The following is a 17580-nucleotide window of genomic DNA, read 5'->3' as shown; positions in this document are numbered from 1 at the left end:
AGCATGACAGGATGGGCTGTGATGTAGCTGACAGTTTTGACAGTGCATTTCCATGTCCTCGATCACGCTAATTTTTCCAACTAGGAAGAGATTTTCAAGTTGAACCCTAAGCTGCTGACTGTCAGATTATGAAGGCTGTACTATCATTCTACTTAGAGCATAATTCAGACATTATATAATTAGAGGGATTTTACTGGGTTGTGCACACAATAGGTGTTTAATGAGTAAACAGAAGTGAAACAATGAATGGGCACCAGAATAAATTACTATGTCTTCTAAAAGCACTCATCTTTCCAAAGTCTGAATCATCCCAGCTGAAAAGGTGAACATTTCGATCTTGTTGTGAAATAAAGCAAAACAGCCAAAACAGTCCAAGGAAACGGTCTACCATTTGTAACAACCTTTGACCCTCTGTCTCACGATGCAAAAAGTGCCAACAGGCTGCAAGTGTCTTCACAGATGAGCTTATCTGGTTATTTAGACCAGTTATCTGGGGCTGCAGACATCTCCATGCAGAAACATATCTTACTAAAATTATACTCTAGAAACATTACCAGTGGAATCACAGAGCAATGAAAATAACTCAGTACATTTTCAACCACTGAAGCAGAAAATACTATTTCTGGAATAAAACAAAAACAGATCTTAAGCATTAGGCCTAAACCCTTCACACTGACCGGATTACCATCAACCCTGCCACAGAAGCATCCGAAAGTCACAGTTTGACTACGACCTTCACCTCAGGCAGAAGCTATAGCATCAGAGCGTCAAGCTGGACACAAGGACTCCCTGATGGTCAGTCAAGAGTGTAAACCCTGGCATGTGTTTCTAAGGAATATTCTAGGGTATCATCCAGGTACAGGGTCCAGAAACAGAACCTTCTTAGTTCCACAGGAGGGCCCATCTTTCTCTAGAGAAATCATGGTGTGCAAAGGCTCAGAGGATTCCAATTTCTTTCTATTATAATGAGGAACATCTCTTTCCAGGCGCATCCTTCTTCTAGGGCTTTTTCCCTGGTTTTAAAAGAAACTACTGACAAATCAGAGAGCCCTGTGGTGAATAGGAAACCTGAACACTGAATGCTAAAGGATGTTGTTCCAAGGGGCATTTCACCAGAGCTCCAAGGAAACCCAAAGAAAGATACCTGTTCTGGAACAAGACATAACACACAGACGACCAGAATGCTCAGGCTCATCCCTATTGTTGGATGGATTCTCATGGACTGCTTCTCTGAACTAGTGATTCCCAGCTGATGGACTGGGCTTTCTTGGGATTATTTTTTTCTGTGAATGCAATTTTCTCATTGATTAAGCTAATTATTGAGTGTGCTCCCATCCAATTCCAGGGTTTTCCCACTGAGACATCTCGATGTCTCCTTTCTGATAGGCTTTTAAAAATGAATAGATATCCATCTTCCCATCAATGGTTTTGAGAATTTTTTTTAAAAATCTGTGGAGTTCCTTCTTCACATGAACCCTTTCAATATTAAAAACCATAAAAAAGGAGGTTTTCTCTGATTGAAACAGGCACAAGGGACCTTAGACTTGGACTCAGAGCCACACCCTACTTACTCTTCCCCCATTTACTCTTGGAGAGGTGGCCCAAAAGTTTGAAAGGACAGTTAGAATACCACTGAGCCAAATTATGTCTCCAACTCCCAGCCAGCACTATATTTCTACAAAAACAAAGTCACGCTGCCCAAGGAAAAATGTCACATTCCAAAAGTATTAGTGCTTGAAGCTTCTCCACACAGCAATCCTACTCACCAAGATCGGCTTCAGAATGTCCAGGTTGGAATGAAGTATTTGCTCTGCTGCATCCAGTTTCTCCTTTGGCAGGCTGCAAAGCATGGAGACTTCTTGGTCACCAAGTTGAATCAGCTCTCCTAATTTTGATCCGTTGCACAGATTGGTCAAATGTAACTGGTAGCCTTGCAAAAATACCTGGAAGCATTTCATGCAAAGAGAGAGAAGCAAAACTGGATTACAAAGATGGGAAGCAGGGTCCTTGAAGCCTTTTGGGGGACTTCACATCAATACAGTTTTGAAGAATGGACACTGTTGGACTGTATCTAGTGCACAGGGTCTCTACTGAACTTTAGGATGGGTCAAGGCATGATCCTACAGGACATTAAAACCGGAATGTGGCATTTGACTTATCACCTCCACACTCTATTCCTTGTGAGGGGAAATCCTGAGTCCAACTCTTTTTCTCAAAAGTGGGACACGTGATTCACCCAGTAGGAATCTAGAGTCTGAACTCCTAAAACCACTTTTATTAAAGAAAATAGAAAATTCTCATTATTTTGGAATGCATGATATCTTAACCTGGGGTTGGGCTGAATTATGAAAAATGGCATTTATACTATTTATTTGTAGATACAGATATTTAGCTGATGCAAAGAACTATGTTCAAACAATTTCAGAATGTGGAACTCTTCCTTTTACTTGTATCAGAGCAGAGTACTAGAAAGTCAAGCCCCTTACCTCACTGATAGGCCAGTTCTAAGTCTTTTTGGGTTTTTTTTAATCTTTATTTATTTTCTTATTAGTCATCCATTTTATACACATCAGTGTATACATGTCAATCCCACTCTGCCAGTTCATCACACCACAACCACCACCCCATGCTGCTTTCCCCCCTTGGGGTCCATACGTTTGTTCTCTACTCTGTGTCTCAATTTCTGCTCTGCAAACCAATTCATCTGTACCATTTTCTAGGTTCCACATATATGCATTAATATACGATATTTGTTATTCTCTTTCTGACTTACTTCACTCTATGTGACAGTCTCTAGGTCCATCCACATCTCTACAAATGACCCAATTTCATTCCTTTTTATGGCTGAGTAATATTCCATTATATATATGTACCACATCTTCTTTATCCATTCGTCTGTCGATGGGCATTTAGGTTGCTTCCATGTCTTGGCTATTGTAAACAGTGCTGCAATGAACATTGGGGTACATGTGTCTTTTTGAATTATGGCTTTCTCTGGGTATATGCCCAGTAGTGGGATTGCTGGGTCATATGGTAGTTCTATTTGTAGTTCTTTAAGGAACCTCCATACTGTTCTCCATAGTGGCTGTATCAATTTACATTCCCACCAACAGTGCAAGAGGGTTCCCTTTTCTCCACATCCTCTCCAGCATTTGTTGTTTATAGATTTTCTGATGATGCCCATTCTAATTGGTGTGAGGTGATACCTCATTGTAGCTTTGATTTGCATTTCTCTAATAATCAGTGATGTTGAGCAGCTTTTCATCTGCTTCTTATGTCTTCTTTGAAGAAATGTCTATTTAGGTCTTCTGCCCATTTTTGGATTGGGTTGTTTTTTTTCATATTGAGCTGCATGAGCTGTTTATATATTTCAGAGATTAATCGTTTGTCCGATGATTCATTTGCAAATATTTTCTCCCATTCTGAGGGTTGTCTTTTCCTCTTCTTTATGGTTTCCCTTACTATGCAAAAGCTTTTAAGTTTCATTAGATTCCATTTGTTTATTTTTCTTTTTATTTCCATTACCCTAGGAGGTAGATCAAAAAATATCTTGCTGTGACTTATGACAGAGTGTTCTTCCTATGTTTTCCTCTAAGAGTTTTATAGTGTCTGGTCTTACATTTGGTCTCTAATCCATTTTGAGTTTATTTTTGTGTATGGTGTTAAGGAGTGTTCTAATTTCATTCTTTTACATGTAGCTGTCCAGTTTTCCCAGCACCACTTTTTGAAGAGACTGTCTTTTCTGCATTGTATATCCTTGCGTCCTTTGTCATAGATTAGTTGACCATATGTGCATGGGTTTATCTCTGGGCTTTCTATCTTGTTCCATTGATCTATGTTTCTGTTTTTCTGCCAGTACCGTATTGTCTTCATGACTGTAGCTTTATAGTATAGTCTGAAGTCAGGGAGTCTGATTCCTCCAGCTCCGTTTTTCCCCCTCAAGACTGCTTTGGTTATTCGGGGTCTTTTGTGTCTCCATACAAATTTTAAGATTTTCTGTTCTAGTTCCGTAAAAAATGCCATTGGTAATTTGATAGGGATTGCATTGAACCTGTAGATTGCTTTCGGTAGTATAGTCATTTTCACAATATTGATTCTTCTGATCCAAGAACATGGTATATCTCTCCATCTGTTGGTATCATCTTTAATTTCTTTCATCAGTGTCTTACAGTTTTCTGCATACAGGTCTTTTGTCTCCCTAGGTAGATTTATTCCTAGGTATTTAATTCTTTTGGTTGCAATGGTAAATGGGAGCGTTTCCTTAGTTTCTCTTTCAGATTTTTCATCATTAGTGTATAAGAATGCAAGAGATTTCTGTGCTTCTTCTTTTTTTTTTTCTTTTTGGAGTACACGGGCCTCTCACTGTTGTGGCCTCTTCCGTTGTGGAGCACAGGCTCCAGACGCACAGGCTCAGCGGCCATGGCTCATGGGCCTAGCCGCTCCGTGGTACGTGGGATATTCCCGGACCGGGGCACGAACCCGTGTCCCCTGCATCGGCAGGCAGACTCTCAACCACTGTGCCACCAGCGAAGCCCCTCTGTGCATTCATTTTGTATCCTGCAACTTTACCAAATTCATTGATTAGCTCCAGTAGTTTTCTAGTTGGCATCTTTAGGATTTTCTATGTATAGTATCATGTCATCTGCAAACAGGGACAGTTTTACTTCTTCTTTTCCAGTTTATATTCCTTTTATCTCTTTTTCTTCTCTGATTGCCATGGCTAGGACTTCCAAAAATATGTTGAATAATAGTAGTGAGAGTGGACACCCTTGTCTCATTCCTGATCTTAGAGGAAAAGCTTTCAGTTTTTCACCATTGAGAATGATGTTTGCTGTGGGTTTGTCATATACGGCCTTTATTATGTTGAAGTAGGTTCCCTCTATGCCCACTTTCTGGAGAGTTTTTATCATAAATGGGTGTTGAATTTTTTCAAAAGCTTTTTCTGCATCTATTGAGATGACCATATGGTTTTTATTCTTTAATTTGTTAATATGGTGTATCTCACTGATTGAGTATATTGAAGAATCCTTTCATCTCTGGGATAAACCCCACTTGATCATGGTGTATGATCCTTTTAATGTGTTGTTGGATTCTGTTTGCTAGAATTTTGTTGAGGATTTTTGCATCCATATTCATCAGTGGTATTGGTCTGTAATTTTCTTTTTTTGTAGTATCTTTGTCTGGTTTGGGTATCAGGGTGATGGCAGCCTCATAGAATGAGTTTCAGAGTTTTTCTTCCTCTGCAATTTTTTGGAAGAGTTTGAGAAGGATGGGTGTTAGCTCTTCTCTAAATGTTTGATAGAATTCACCTGTGAAGCCATCTGGTCCTGGACTTTTGTTCACTGGAAGATTTTTTGGGTTTTTTGGGGTTTTTTTTTTTTGCGATACACGGGCCTCTCACTGTTCTGGCCTCTCCCGTTGTGGAGCACAGGCTCCGGACACACAGGCTCAGCGGCCATGGCTCACGGGCCTAGCTCCTCCGCGGCATGTGGGATCTTCCCGGACCAGGGCACGAACCCGTGTCCCCTGCATCAGCAGGCGGACTCTCAACCACTGCGCAACCAGGGAAACCCTCACTGGAAGATTTTTAATCACAGTTTCAATTTCATTACTTGTGATTGGTCTGTTCATATATTCTATTTCTTCTTGGTTCAGTCTTGGAAGATTATACCTTTCTAAGAATTTGTCCATTTTATTGGCATAGAGTTGCTTGTAGTAGTCTCTTAGGATGCTTTGTATTTCTGTGGTGTCAGTTGTTACTTCTCCTTTTTCATTTCTAATTCTATTGATTTGAGTCCTTTCCCTCTTTTTCTTGATGAGTCTGGCTAATGGTTCATCAATTTTGTTTATCTTCTCAAAGAACCAGCTTTTAGTTTTATTGATCTTTGCTATTGTTTTCTTTGTTTCTATTTCATTTATTTCTGCTCTTATCTTTATGATTTCTTTCCTTCTGCTAACTTTGAGTTTTGTTTGTTCTTCTTTCTCTAGTTCCTTTAGGTGTAAGGTTAGATTGTTTTGAAATTTCTCTTGTTTCTTGAGGTAGGTTTGTATAGCTATAAACTTCCCTCTTAGAACTGCTTTTGCTGGATCCCATAGGTTTTGGATCGTCGTGTTTTCATTGTCATTTGTCTCTAGGTATTTTTTGATTTCCTCTTTGATTTCTTTAGTGATCTCTGTTATTTAGTAACGTATTGTTTAGCCTCCATGTGTTTGTGTCTTTTATGGTTTTTTTCCCTGTAATTCATTTCTAATCTCACAGCATTGTGGTCAGAAAAGTTTCTTGATATGATTTCAATTTTCTTAAATTTACTGAGGCTTGACTTGTGACCCAAGATGTGATCTATCCTGGAGAATGTTCTGTGCGCACTTGAGAAGAAAGTGTAATCTGCTGTTTTTGGATGGAATGTCCTATAAATATCAGTTAAATCTATCTGGTCTATTGTGTCATTTATAGCTCGTGTTTCCTTATTAATTTTCTGTCTGGATGATCTGTCCATTGGTGTGAGGTGTTATTATTATCATATAACAATAACACTAGTATTGTGTAACTGTCAATTTCCTCTTTTATGGCTGTTAGCAGTTGCCTTATGTATTAAGATGCTCCTATGTTGGGTGCATATATATTTATAATTGTTCTATCTTCTTCTTGGATTGATCCCTTGATCATTTTTTAGTGTCCTTCCTTATCCCTTGTAACATTCTTTATTTTAAAGTCTATTTTATCTGATATGAGTATTGCTACTCCAGCTTTCTTTTGATTTCCATTTGCATGGAATATCTTTTTCCATCCCCTCACTTTCAGTCTGTATGTGTCCCTAGGTCTGAAGTGGGTTTCTTGTAGACAGCATTCCTTGTTTCTTGTAGACAGTGTTCCTATGACCATTTTCTTAATTGTTTTGGGTTTGTTTGTGTAGGTCCTTTTCTTCTCTTGTGTCTCCCACTTAGAGAAGTTCCTTTAGCATTTGTTGTAAAGCTGGTTTGGTGGTGCTGAATTCTCTTAGCTTTTGCTTGTCTGTAAAGCTTTTGATTTCTCCATCAATTCTGAATGAGATCCTTGCTGGGTAGAGTAATCTTGATTGTAGGTTCTTCCCTTTCATCAGTTTAAGTATATCATGCCACTCCCTTCTGGCTTGTAGAGTTTCTGCTGAGAAATCAGCTGTTACCCTTATGGGAGTTCCCTTGTATGTTATTTGTCATTTTTCCCTTGCTGCTTTCAATAATTTTTCTTTGTCTTTAATTTTTGCCAATTTGATTACTATGTGTCTCGGCGTGTTTCTCCTTGGGTTTATCCTGTATGGGACTCTCTGCACTTCCTGTACTTGAGTGGCTATTTCCTTTCCCGTGTTAGGGAAGTTTTCGACTATCATCTCTTAAAATATTTTCTTGGGTCCTTTCTCTCTCTCTACTCCTTCTGGGACCCCTATAATGCGAATGTTGTTGCATTTAATGTTGTCCCAGAGGTCTCTTAGGCTGTCTTCATTTCTTTTCATTCTTTTTTCTTTATTCTGTTCCATAGCAGTGAATTCCACCATTCTGTCTTCCAGGTCACATATCCGTTCTTCTGCTTCAGTTATTTTGCTATTGATTCCTTTTAGTGTAGTTTTCATTTCAGTTATTGTATTGTTCATCTCTGTTTGTTCTTTAATTCTTCTAGATCTTTGTTAAACATTTCTTGCATCTTCTCAATCTTTGCCTCCATTCTTTTTCCAACGTCCTGGATCATCTTCACTATCATTATTCCGAATTCTTTTTCTGTAAGGTTGCCTATCTCCATTTCATTTAGTTGTTTTTCTGGGGTTTTATCTTGTTCCTTCATCTGGTACATGGTTCTCTGCCTTTTCATTTGTCTATCTTTCTGTGAATGTGGTTTTTGTTCCACAGGCTGCAGGACTGTAGTTCTTCTTGCTTCTGCTGTCTGCCCTCTGGTGGATGAGGCTATCTAAGAGGCTTGTGCAAGTTTCCTGATGGGAGGGACTGGTGGAGGGTAGAGCTGGCTGTTGCCCTGGTGGGCAGAGCTCAGTAAAACTTTAATCCACTTGTCTGCTGATGGGTGGGGCTGGGTTCCCTCCCTGTTGGTTGTTTGGCCTGAGGCAACCCAATACTGGAGCCTGCCTGGGCTCTTTGGTGGGGCTAATGGCAGACTCTGGGCAGGCTCACACCAAGGAGTACTTCCCAGAACTTCTGCTGCCAGTGTCCTTGTCCCTTGGTGAGCCACAGCTGCCTCCCGCCTCTGCAGGGACCCTCCAACACAAGCAGGTATGTCTGGTTCAGTCTCCTATGGCGTCACTGCTCCTTCCCCTGGGTCCCAATGCACACACTACTTTGTGTGTGCCCTCCAAGAGTGGAGTCTCTGTTTCCCCCAGTCCTGCCGAAGTCCTACAATCAAATCCCGCTAGCCTTCCAAGTCTGACTCTCTAGGAATTCCCCCTCCCGTTGCCAGGCCCCCAGGTTGGGAATCCTGACGTGTGGCTCAGAACCTTCACTCCAGTGGGTGGACTTCTGTGGTATAAGTGTTCTCCAGTCTGTGAGTCACCCACCCAGCAGTTATGGGGTTTGATTTTATCGTGATAGCGCCCCTCCTGCCATCTCATTGCGGCTTCTCCTTTGTCTTTGCATGTGGGGTATCTTTTCTGATGAGTTCCAGTGTTTTCCTGTCGATGACTGTTCAGCAGTTAGTTGTGATTCCGGTATTCTCGAAAGAGAGAGTGAGAGCATGTCTGTCTACTCCGCCATCTTGAACCAATCTTCCCTAAGTCATTCTTATCTATTCATTTCAGCAAAGAACTTTTCCTTGGCCATATCTTATTTAATTAGTTTTACTGGACCTAAATAAACTGCACTTCTTCATATATGGTCCTTACTGTCCATTAGACAATAAGTTCAGTAAGATGAGCATCTTTGTTTTTCTTGCTCTCTTTGTGTCCACAGTGCTGGAACATATGGACAGTAAATATTTGTTGAATGAATGAATGGATGATTCAGACTCTTTATTACTCCGTTACTATTTCCTCTGTTTCAATTAGTGCAACCTGACCTGCTTGTAGTACAACCTAGTGGGAGTGATGGACCAAAAGCCTTTCAAGACCCATGCAGTTTTCTAACCCTGCAGAGCACTTGCTTGGCCATGGCTTCCATTAAGTCAGTTTCCACCTACTGCCAGATACTCAAGTACACTTCACTTTTCCTCCTTTCTCTAACTGGCCCTTGCTGCCAGCCTACCTTTAGTATTTGGTTTAAGAACACTGACTACACAGAGACTAATTACCATGCAAGGACCACCTCCATATTTAGGATGTCCCTTACTTTAAACTGATCGGATGTGACAGATAGTCCAGAACAAATTCTCTTAAAACTACTTTAGCCTACATTGGCTTCTCTGTTCTTGATACTTCAGAGTTTGTCTCACACAATTTTTCACTCAGTTTCATCCTCCCTATATTTTTCTCTTGTTTCAGAAATGCAGTCTTTTCCTTTAAATTTCTAGCTCTTTGAGGTCAGAGACCCTATCTTATGTCTTCCTTAGTCTCCACAGTGTCTTATACAGTTCTAGACATATATTAAGTGCTCAATAAAGACTTGAATTTTTTAAAATTGCAATGATCCTTATTAATAAGAGAATACAATTATAATGTGGCAGGGTAAAGGAAATAATTGGGACAGTGATTCTCTGAATACAAATTAAGAAATATTTTAATCTGTTTAAGGATGTAACCGTTTTATTTTATTGAATAGTATAATTTCAACCAAAAGGGCATGGTTTAAATATTGCATAATAGCTCTCAATACTGTGATAATACATAAGTTTAATAAAACCTAAAAAGATACTTTTTTTTTAAAGAATGTATAAAGTTATATATGTACTCAGTTATCAGGTTCTTTGGAGTGGCCAAACAGATAAAAGAGAATATATAGTATTGGTAAAATACACTAAATAAACACTAATTCCAGGGGAATTGTTTATGGCCATTCCACATGTTTCTGGGGATAGGAGGATTATCAAGGTGTGAGTTGATACTCTGCTTAGAATATATCAACTAACGAGCTGCATTTGATACGTTATCAAAGTAGTCTAAATAACCTTACAAAATTAATATTTGTTACTGTCCTGGGAACCAAGATGTAAAGGTAAAGGAAAAGGAGGAATAAAGATATCTTGATGTGATTCCTAGGCAATAATGGTCACACAGGAACTCCGTTCTTTTCAGTATGTGTTTTTAAATTTATTAGTATTAAAAAAAAGTTTAGCTGTGCCTAGATATGTATACACTAAAAAAGTAAAGCCTATTCATTATAGTGTGTAATACAGGATATTTTGTCTATTGTAGACAAATACATAGTTGTAAATATACCATTGTTGTAATACATAGTTGTAAAATTCTAGTAATAAAGGAAATCAGTCAAGTTATGTAGTAAAAAAGAAACTAAAAAAAAAAAAAAAGAAATTGGTAGAGGGCAATGGAAATCATGCTAACGATTTTCATAAGCCTGCTGCCTTTGGCCCATCTCCCAACCACACAATTGGTAAACTCAAGGCATATTTTCCCAGTTTCATAAGGGAAAGCAGTAAGCACATTTTTCGAATTTTTAAAATTCTAGATCATGTGAAGCAAAGATCTTATTTTCAGTCATAAACATTTCCACTACTTCTGCTTACTGCAAAGACAAGCTGGTATGTAGACATGAGACACAGTAAGGAAGCAGTTCCCCTTTCTGCCAGAGAATAAATTTGAGACACCTCTCTGAAAATCAATAACTGTGCAATCTGGGCCTGCTGTCCACCACACAAGAGCAGTGTGATTATCTAATGATGCCAGTGGAAGTTTCTGAAAATCTAAGGTTAAAATTCTACATAAACACTAACATTACTTCCTGGTTTTATAATTTTAAGAAAAAAAATTAAGCATTTTCTCCTTGTATATCTTTCACGTCTATCTTTAAAGGAAGCATTACATTTTGAAAATCTCCTGTCTTGGATTTTCTTTTCTTTTTTTTTTTTTTTTGCGGTACACGGGCCTCTCACTGCCGTGGTCTCTCCCATTGAGGATCACAGGTTCCAGACGTGCAGGCCCAGCGGCCATGGCTCACAGGCCCAGCCGCTCCGCGGCACGTGGGATCCTCTCGGACCGGGGCACGAACCCGTGTCCCTTGCATCGGCAGGCGGACTCCCAACCACTGCGCCACCAGGGAAGCCCCTGTCTTGGATTTTATAGACAGAGATACTCTAGGTAATAATCCTCAACCCTGGTTATTGTTTCAGAACTGTGAAATTTTAAAGAAAATGCTTAATTCATCTTAAATTCATCTCCCCTTTAGGGAGTCATTATCAACAAATGCCAACTGATGGGCAGGAAATCAGTTTTATTTCAACCAGCAGGTCCGTGACGCCAGGTTGTACATTCCACTCTCTGGATGGTTTGGCAACGCCAGCCTGAGCAGGGAGGTAAAGACAGGTGAAGCTGCATTGGAGCCAACAACCTCCTTCAGCGCCATTACAGACAGGATTTTATTCACTTCCCTCCAGGCGCTCTCCAACAATGTCACTGCCATCAGCCCCACCAGGGAAAGTGACGGTCGCAGCTTACCTTGCGGAGACTGACATCAGCCCCCAGTATCTTGTCCACAGTTGGCCTTGGCAGAGAGAGGTTGTGATGCAGGAATCCAGAGAAGGTTTCATTGTCTACCAGGAAGTCCTGAAACTTCAAGCCTGCTGGAGAAATAGCGTTTTATTTTCATTTCATACGTAACTCAAAAAATAAATAAATAAAAAGCACGACGGAGCAAACTATCATAATATTGACTGCCTCGTTGTAAACCGATTGATAACCACAGGCCTCTGGCTTAAGCCCACACAGAAACAAAAGTTCAGGGAGCTTCGCCTTAACAGCAGAGACAAGAAAAGACTGCTTTCTGAAGCCATGGAATGCGGCACTGCTGTACACACACACACACACACACACACACACACACACACACACACACACACACACACACACACACACACACACACACAGCTTTTCTTTGCTTTTCAAAGAAAAAAATCAACCCACCTGAGATTTGTGACCCTGACCCCACAGCTCCCGTCTCCCCAGTGCCATCTCAGACAGCTAAACTCAGAGATATTTAAAGCCTTTATTCCCACAAGCCTCGGGGGCTGGTTTCCTCTTGATGCAGAGCAGTGGTTCTCAAACTTGAGCAGGCATTAGAATCACCTGCAGGACTTGTGAAAACAGACTGGTCCCCTACCCCCAGAGTTTCTGATTCATCGGCCTGGGATGAGGCTGGAGAATCTGCATTTCTAACAAGCCGCCAGGCGGTGCTGATGTGGCTGGTCTGGGGCCCACCCTTTGAGAACCAAGGAGGTAGAGCATTATGCGTATCAAAGCGCTTTCACAGACTTGGTCTCATTTCAGTTCTAAACGTGGAACACGTGATACAGACCTCCAACACCCAGGTCTGCCGTCCTTTAAGAAAACACATATGCAGATATTTTAAAAAATCAACGCTACCAAATGATTGGATTGTTGCAGGGTGTCATACAGACTCTCTTTAAATAATTAGCCCTTCAGGTACATTTAGAAAAGGTTCCAATCCAGTGCAGTGAAGCAGAAAAAGCAGTAGCCAGAAATCCAATTTTAGTCCCCAGAGTTGGAGGCTGTGCCTAGTGGCATCGCTTGGGTATTTCACATCTTTCTGAATTTCAGCTTCTTCATCTCAAAACATGAGGTTTCCAGCCAGATGCTCAGCAGGCCCTCCCCCTTACTGAAATGCTCTCATTTTCCCTGCCATATTTCATTTGAGTGTCCACTTCTCCTTCTGCCCCTCCCTCTTAATAACCCAACTTCTTTCAATAAAGAGAAAACCGGCTCATCATGACCTCATGACCAGGCAGACATCATTGAGAGACTAGCCCACAGGTCCAGGAACGAACCCACCTCTCGGGGGGCAAACCTAAATCACTTAACTGATGAGAAACAGATGTTTGACCTGAAAATGGGGCTGTGAGGTGAGGCTTAAAGAGGACAGGAATTAATCCTGGGAGCTATGGGGGTGATGTGCAGAGATAAAGTAGAAGGAGGGCTCAGAATCCAACCAGACTCGCATCAGTGCTTCCTGATCCAGACATATTCTGCTAAAGCAAACTTTAATAATACAGAGTTATAGAAGGGATACACTAAGCATGATTCGCGTCTCTAGAGAAATGATTCTCTGGCTACACCTTATTTGACTAACTCCTAGTTATTCCTCAGGACACATTCAAGAAGCTGGTCCTGGCCCAGTCAGCACCCCTTGTGAGAAGAGGTGCTGGTCCTGGCCCAGCACCCCTTGTGAGAACAGGTGCTCCTGCAGGCTGTCACCTGCCTGGTTCTCCCTAACACACATGATACTGCGTTCTCACCATCGTGTTCGCTTCTATAGCTGCCAAACCTCAGAGCATCAAAGATTCACTTAGGGACATGCTAAAATGCAGTTTCTTGGGCCCAATTCCCAGAGATTCTGAAACAGTGGCTCTAGAGTGGGGCCTAAGAATCTACATGTTAATAATCATCTCGTATTTCTAATGCAGGGGGTCTGGGGACCATCCTTTTAGGAATGTTGTTTTATTTGCATATTCTGTCCACCAGACTATGCCTCTGGGACACAGACTGTGTTTTTTATCCTTGTATCAGGGTGTCCAGATCAAGCAAAGAATTACTGATCAGTGAATGATGGCTGGATAATAAATACTAGGAGATGGGATCAGGGCTGGGAAGATTCCGGAAGTAACTGAGCAACATCACAGGAGATTTCCTTTCAGCTCTACAGGTCCGAGAAGGGCCCAGAGGTATTAGGATGATCTCCAGGCTGCACCCCAACAGTAAGCAGGACTCCTAGTCACTAGAACTATATTCCCAGAGACGCAAAGTGACATCCTGAGTGTCCCAGTATCCCTAATGTAAATGGGAAGAAGGTAGGAAAGCTGGTGGCTTCAACTGAGGTCTGGCATGGAAAGCCTGACACTAACCACTGTGGAACAATGGGGGTCAGAAAACCTGGGCTCTGTATCCATTTATTTGCCAGATTATTTCACCTAGCTGTGTCTCCACTGCCTCACCTGTCAAGTGAGGGACGAAGAAAGCTCTCCGAGCTCCAGACAGAACAGAATATACACACGAGCTGAGCCTCAGTGACCAGGCGGGTCACACACCCCTCCTGAGAGTGAAAAGCCGGAACAGCACTCGACACTGGGCTGAGCCAAGTCCAGAAGAGCCTCCCCCTCCGGAGCAGGGCTGCTGAAGCGTGGGAGGCCGACCCCGCTGCACTTGCGATGGGTCTAGGTCACAAGCAACACTCTTGAGACCAGGGAGCATGCGCAGTGCATTTACAAGACGTTTCTGGTAAGTCAACTGGCTCTGCAGATGAGAACAGCTGGATGTGATCAAACTCCTACTGCCTCTCAGTGAATCCTCCGAATGAGAAAGAAGAACCGAGAGGCTGATTAAACAGTCAACAGCCTCTGACAGTGCACATGCACGTGGTGGCGAGGCCGCCATGCGGCAAGGCAGCAGCGCGGGCCAAAGATCCCTGGCTACAGAGAACTGGAATTCTGGTCACATGGATACCACACACGTGGACGCAGGTTCACACACCACCACCAGCAAGCTGCAGCCAGTGTGTGCGCAGGAAAGCAGGGCCGTGGGGCGCACTGGTTCTCAACCTTGGCTCCCGGGAGACGCGATCAGAACTTCTGGGGCTGAGACGCAGGCATCAGAATTTTCTAACACTCCCCAGGGTGATTCCAGCCAAGTTTGGGAAACAATAGTTCAGTGAAAAGATCAGGGGTATGGGACCAGAATAACCTAACTTGGATGCTGGGCTCTGCTGTTTATGAACCGTGAGGCTCTGAGAAGTTCATTTTGCCTTCCTGAGCCCAAGATTTCTTACCTAAGAGGTAAGGGTTAACAGTACCCACTTTATGAAGATATGAGGATTAGAGATATTTACGTGTAATGCAAGAATAGTAAGCAACGGGCTCATTGTAGGTGCTCAAAAAATGATGATAATTTTGTGATTATTGAGAAGGGTTTACTTCACTCACCTTTACTAGTGTACCACCATGAAGTGTAGAGAAAAGGTAAGGACACAGGCACTGCCCTCAAGGAACTTCCAAGGATGATAGGGAGATGAAGAGGCAAATCAACAGAGAAAGCAGAAGGGATGAGAGAGCCAGAGGAAGGCAGCTCATGGAAGCATCTGACCCAGATGAGGCTTATTATCTGCAAGTGTTTCAAGGGGGTAGTCAGGCTGAACAGGCTGAAGCTGAATTGTGGAAAAGGACAGAGAGCCAGAAGTCTCCAGAGGCTGTGGCTGGTGAGGAGAGGGTAAGGAAGGCCTCCCGTGATGGCAGGGACCAGGATGCCCTGTAGTCATAGTGCTGTGTACACCAGGTTCTCAATGTTTCTGAAAGAATAAATAAATGTACAAGCAGATAAAGGAGATTAGAGGAGATTCCTCAAAACCTAAGATTTGGGGAGTAGAATGGGAGAAGGAAGAGGACGAGGTATAGTATGAGGCCAGAGTTGGGTGGCTTCGTACCTCTGGTCTCAGTTTTCTCCATTTTGTTGTTGGCAGGAAAATGAGTGGAGAGGCCAAGAATATCGAGAAAGCCTGATGTCTGAAATGGCCCTTCTCTTCTTGGCCTAGCTAACTCCTACCCTTCCTTATGACTTGGGCCATAAGTCATCTCCTCCAGGAAGCCTGCCCTGACGTTCCACCCTCAAGCTGGGTCAGGTGGCCATCCTCTGTGCCCTAACAGCCTCCTAAGTGTGCTTCCCCCAATCTGCAGTTGTCTGAGACCACATCTTTTTCCCCAGAAGAACAGAAGTGCCTGAGGGCCAGGACTTTGGAACTCGAAAGCACAGCAGTGTCTGGCACAGAGAAGGCACCCTGGAGATGGTGGATGATGGAGGAATGGATGAACACAAATAAGTGAATCAAGTGATGAACTGAGGTGATTGCTGCAGATAGGGAAGGGTGAAACAGGACTTGAGTGTGAAACAAACCAGGTCAAGATAGCGTTAGAGTTTCTCTAAGCCCCCTCAGCTGCGCCAGCCCAGGTCAGGAAGACAGTCAGGTGAGTGGGAGCTGGAAGCAGAGTGTTGGAAGTGTCAATAACAGGATAAATGGGGATGACAGCAGCATCTACGTCACTGCACTGAGCTGGGGGTTAAATGAGAAAATGCACCTGAAGTCCCAGCATAATGCCTGAAACCAAGAAAAGCTCTCAATAAGGACGGCTAATACCATCATCACTTTCAGGAAAGACACCTCATTAGCTTCATTGCTAGTTTGATCCTAAAGCATATGCTTTCAGAATAGATAAGAACACAGAAGTGACTTTGCCAACTAAGTCAATACTGAATTTATGATCTAAGGTATATGCACGTGTGTGTGTGTATGTGTGTGTTATGTATTTGCCTGGCTGAGCTCCTGAGTCAGACAGAACTACTGAATTCTTTCTGCTGACACTGTCTATAAGGTGAAGAAAAGGTTGAAGCTAACCAATTTGCCTATTCAAAGCTTTAGAAAAGAATAAATAAATCTAGCATTTTGCAGAGAATCAATGGAAATGATCGCCTCTACAGGATCACTGCAAGGATGGGCATAGATGCAAGATGACCAGTAAGAAAAACCAGTCATTGGAAACAAGACACAGAACACAATGCAAGAGACAGTCACTTACTTGGCCATATAACTGCCCACGTGAGCTGACATGACCTTGATTTTCTTATCTGTAATGTGTAAGTTGTAGAAGATGATCTCAGAGGTCTTCTTAAACTTGGTACTGAAAGGTACACTTGGGGTAAAACTAAATCAGCACTGGACATGGCATCAGAAAATGTGAATTCAGGTCCCAGTTCAGCTGTTTCCTAAGTGTGTAATCATGAACCTCACTTTTCTGAATCTCTCTGGGCCTCAGTTTCCTTAGATGTAAGAAGGGTTAATAATATTCACAGCTTGTTGTGAACACCAAGATCAAGAAAGTGAAAGTACTCTTCTGGAGGGAAAGGGCCTCAAGAGTTTACAAGGGTAACTGAGAGGATATAAATGCTGTCACAGAATATGGTCATCAGGGAGCTGGACAGGTCACTAAACTAAACATGAGTCCTTGCTGCCTGCAGAGAAGACCAAAAGTCCCCATCCAGCAAAAGGCGCCTAGAGCTTTCCTGCTGCCTTCCTGCTGCCGTGTCTCTGATATGGACCAAAATACTTGAGGAGCCAGCGGCGGCCTGTCCTTTTCCAGAGAGCTTTGCTTTGGGTGCAGGGAGGTAGGGCAAAGAAAAGGAGAAAAAAAAAACCAAAACAATTCAGGAGCTTGGAGTCCAAAGAACAAAACAAGTGAAGTGTGTGTTTGTGGGCTGAGGACAAACAGGACAGAATCCTCAGTTCCTTGCCAGTCCTCTGGGCCAGGCAGGCCAAGGAAACGCTTCCACGGCAGGAGAGAGAGGGGTGTGGAGGGGAGGGGCACTGCACCGTGGGGCGTGGGGGGGATACCTTCATGGCCACGTAGTGTTCCTTCTGCTTCTTCCCAGCCTGCCTGCG

General features: G+C 42.5%; 1 protein-coding gene across 1 annotated transcript in view; it reads right to left on the bottom strand.

Moving 5' to 3' along the window:
* ABCA1 (ATP binding cassette subfamily A member 1) overlaps positions 1-17580 on the bottom strand; it is a 138370-nt gene that overhangs the window by 73049 nt on the left and 47741 nt on the right. The window contains exons 6-7 of the mRNA XM_060154710.1: positions 11583-11704; positions 1767-1943 (exon numbers count right to left, since the gene is read on the bottom strand). Coding sequence (XP_060010693.1) covers positions 1767-1943; positions 11583-11704 — 299 coding nt within the window. The remainder of the gene's footprint in view (positions 1-1766; positions 1944-11582; positions 11705-17580) is intronic.

This window comes from Lagenorhynchus albirostris, chromosome 7 (assembly GCF_949774975.1).
Source record: "Lagenorhynchus albirostris chromosome 7, mLagAlb1.1, whole genome shotgun sequence".
NCBI classification, from domain to species: Eukaryota; Metazoa; Chordata; class Mammalia; order Artiodactyla; family Delphinidae; genus Lagenorhynchus; species Lagenorhynchus albirostris.
Note: the sequence above shows the minus strand (reverse complement) of the source record. Positions and strands in the feature narration are given on the sequence as shown.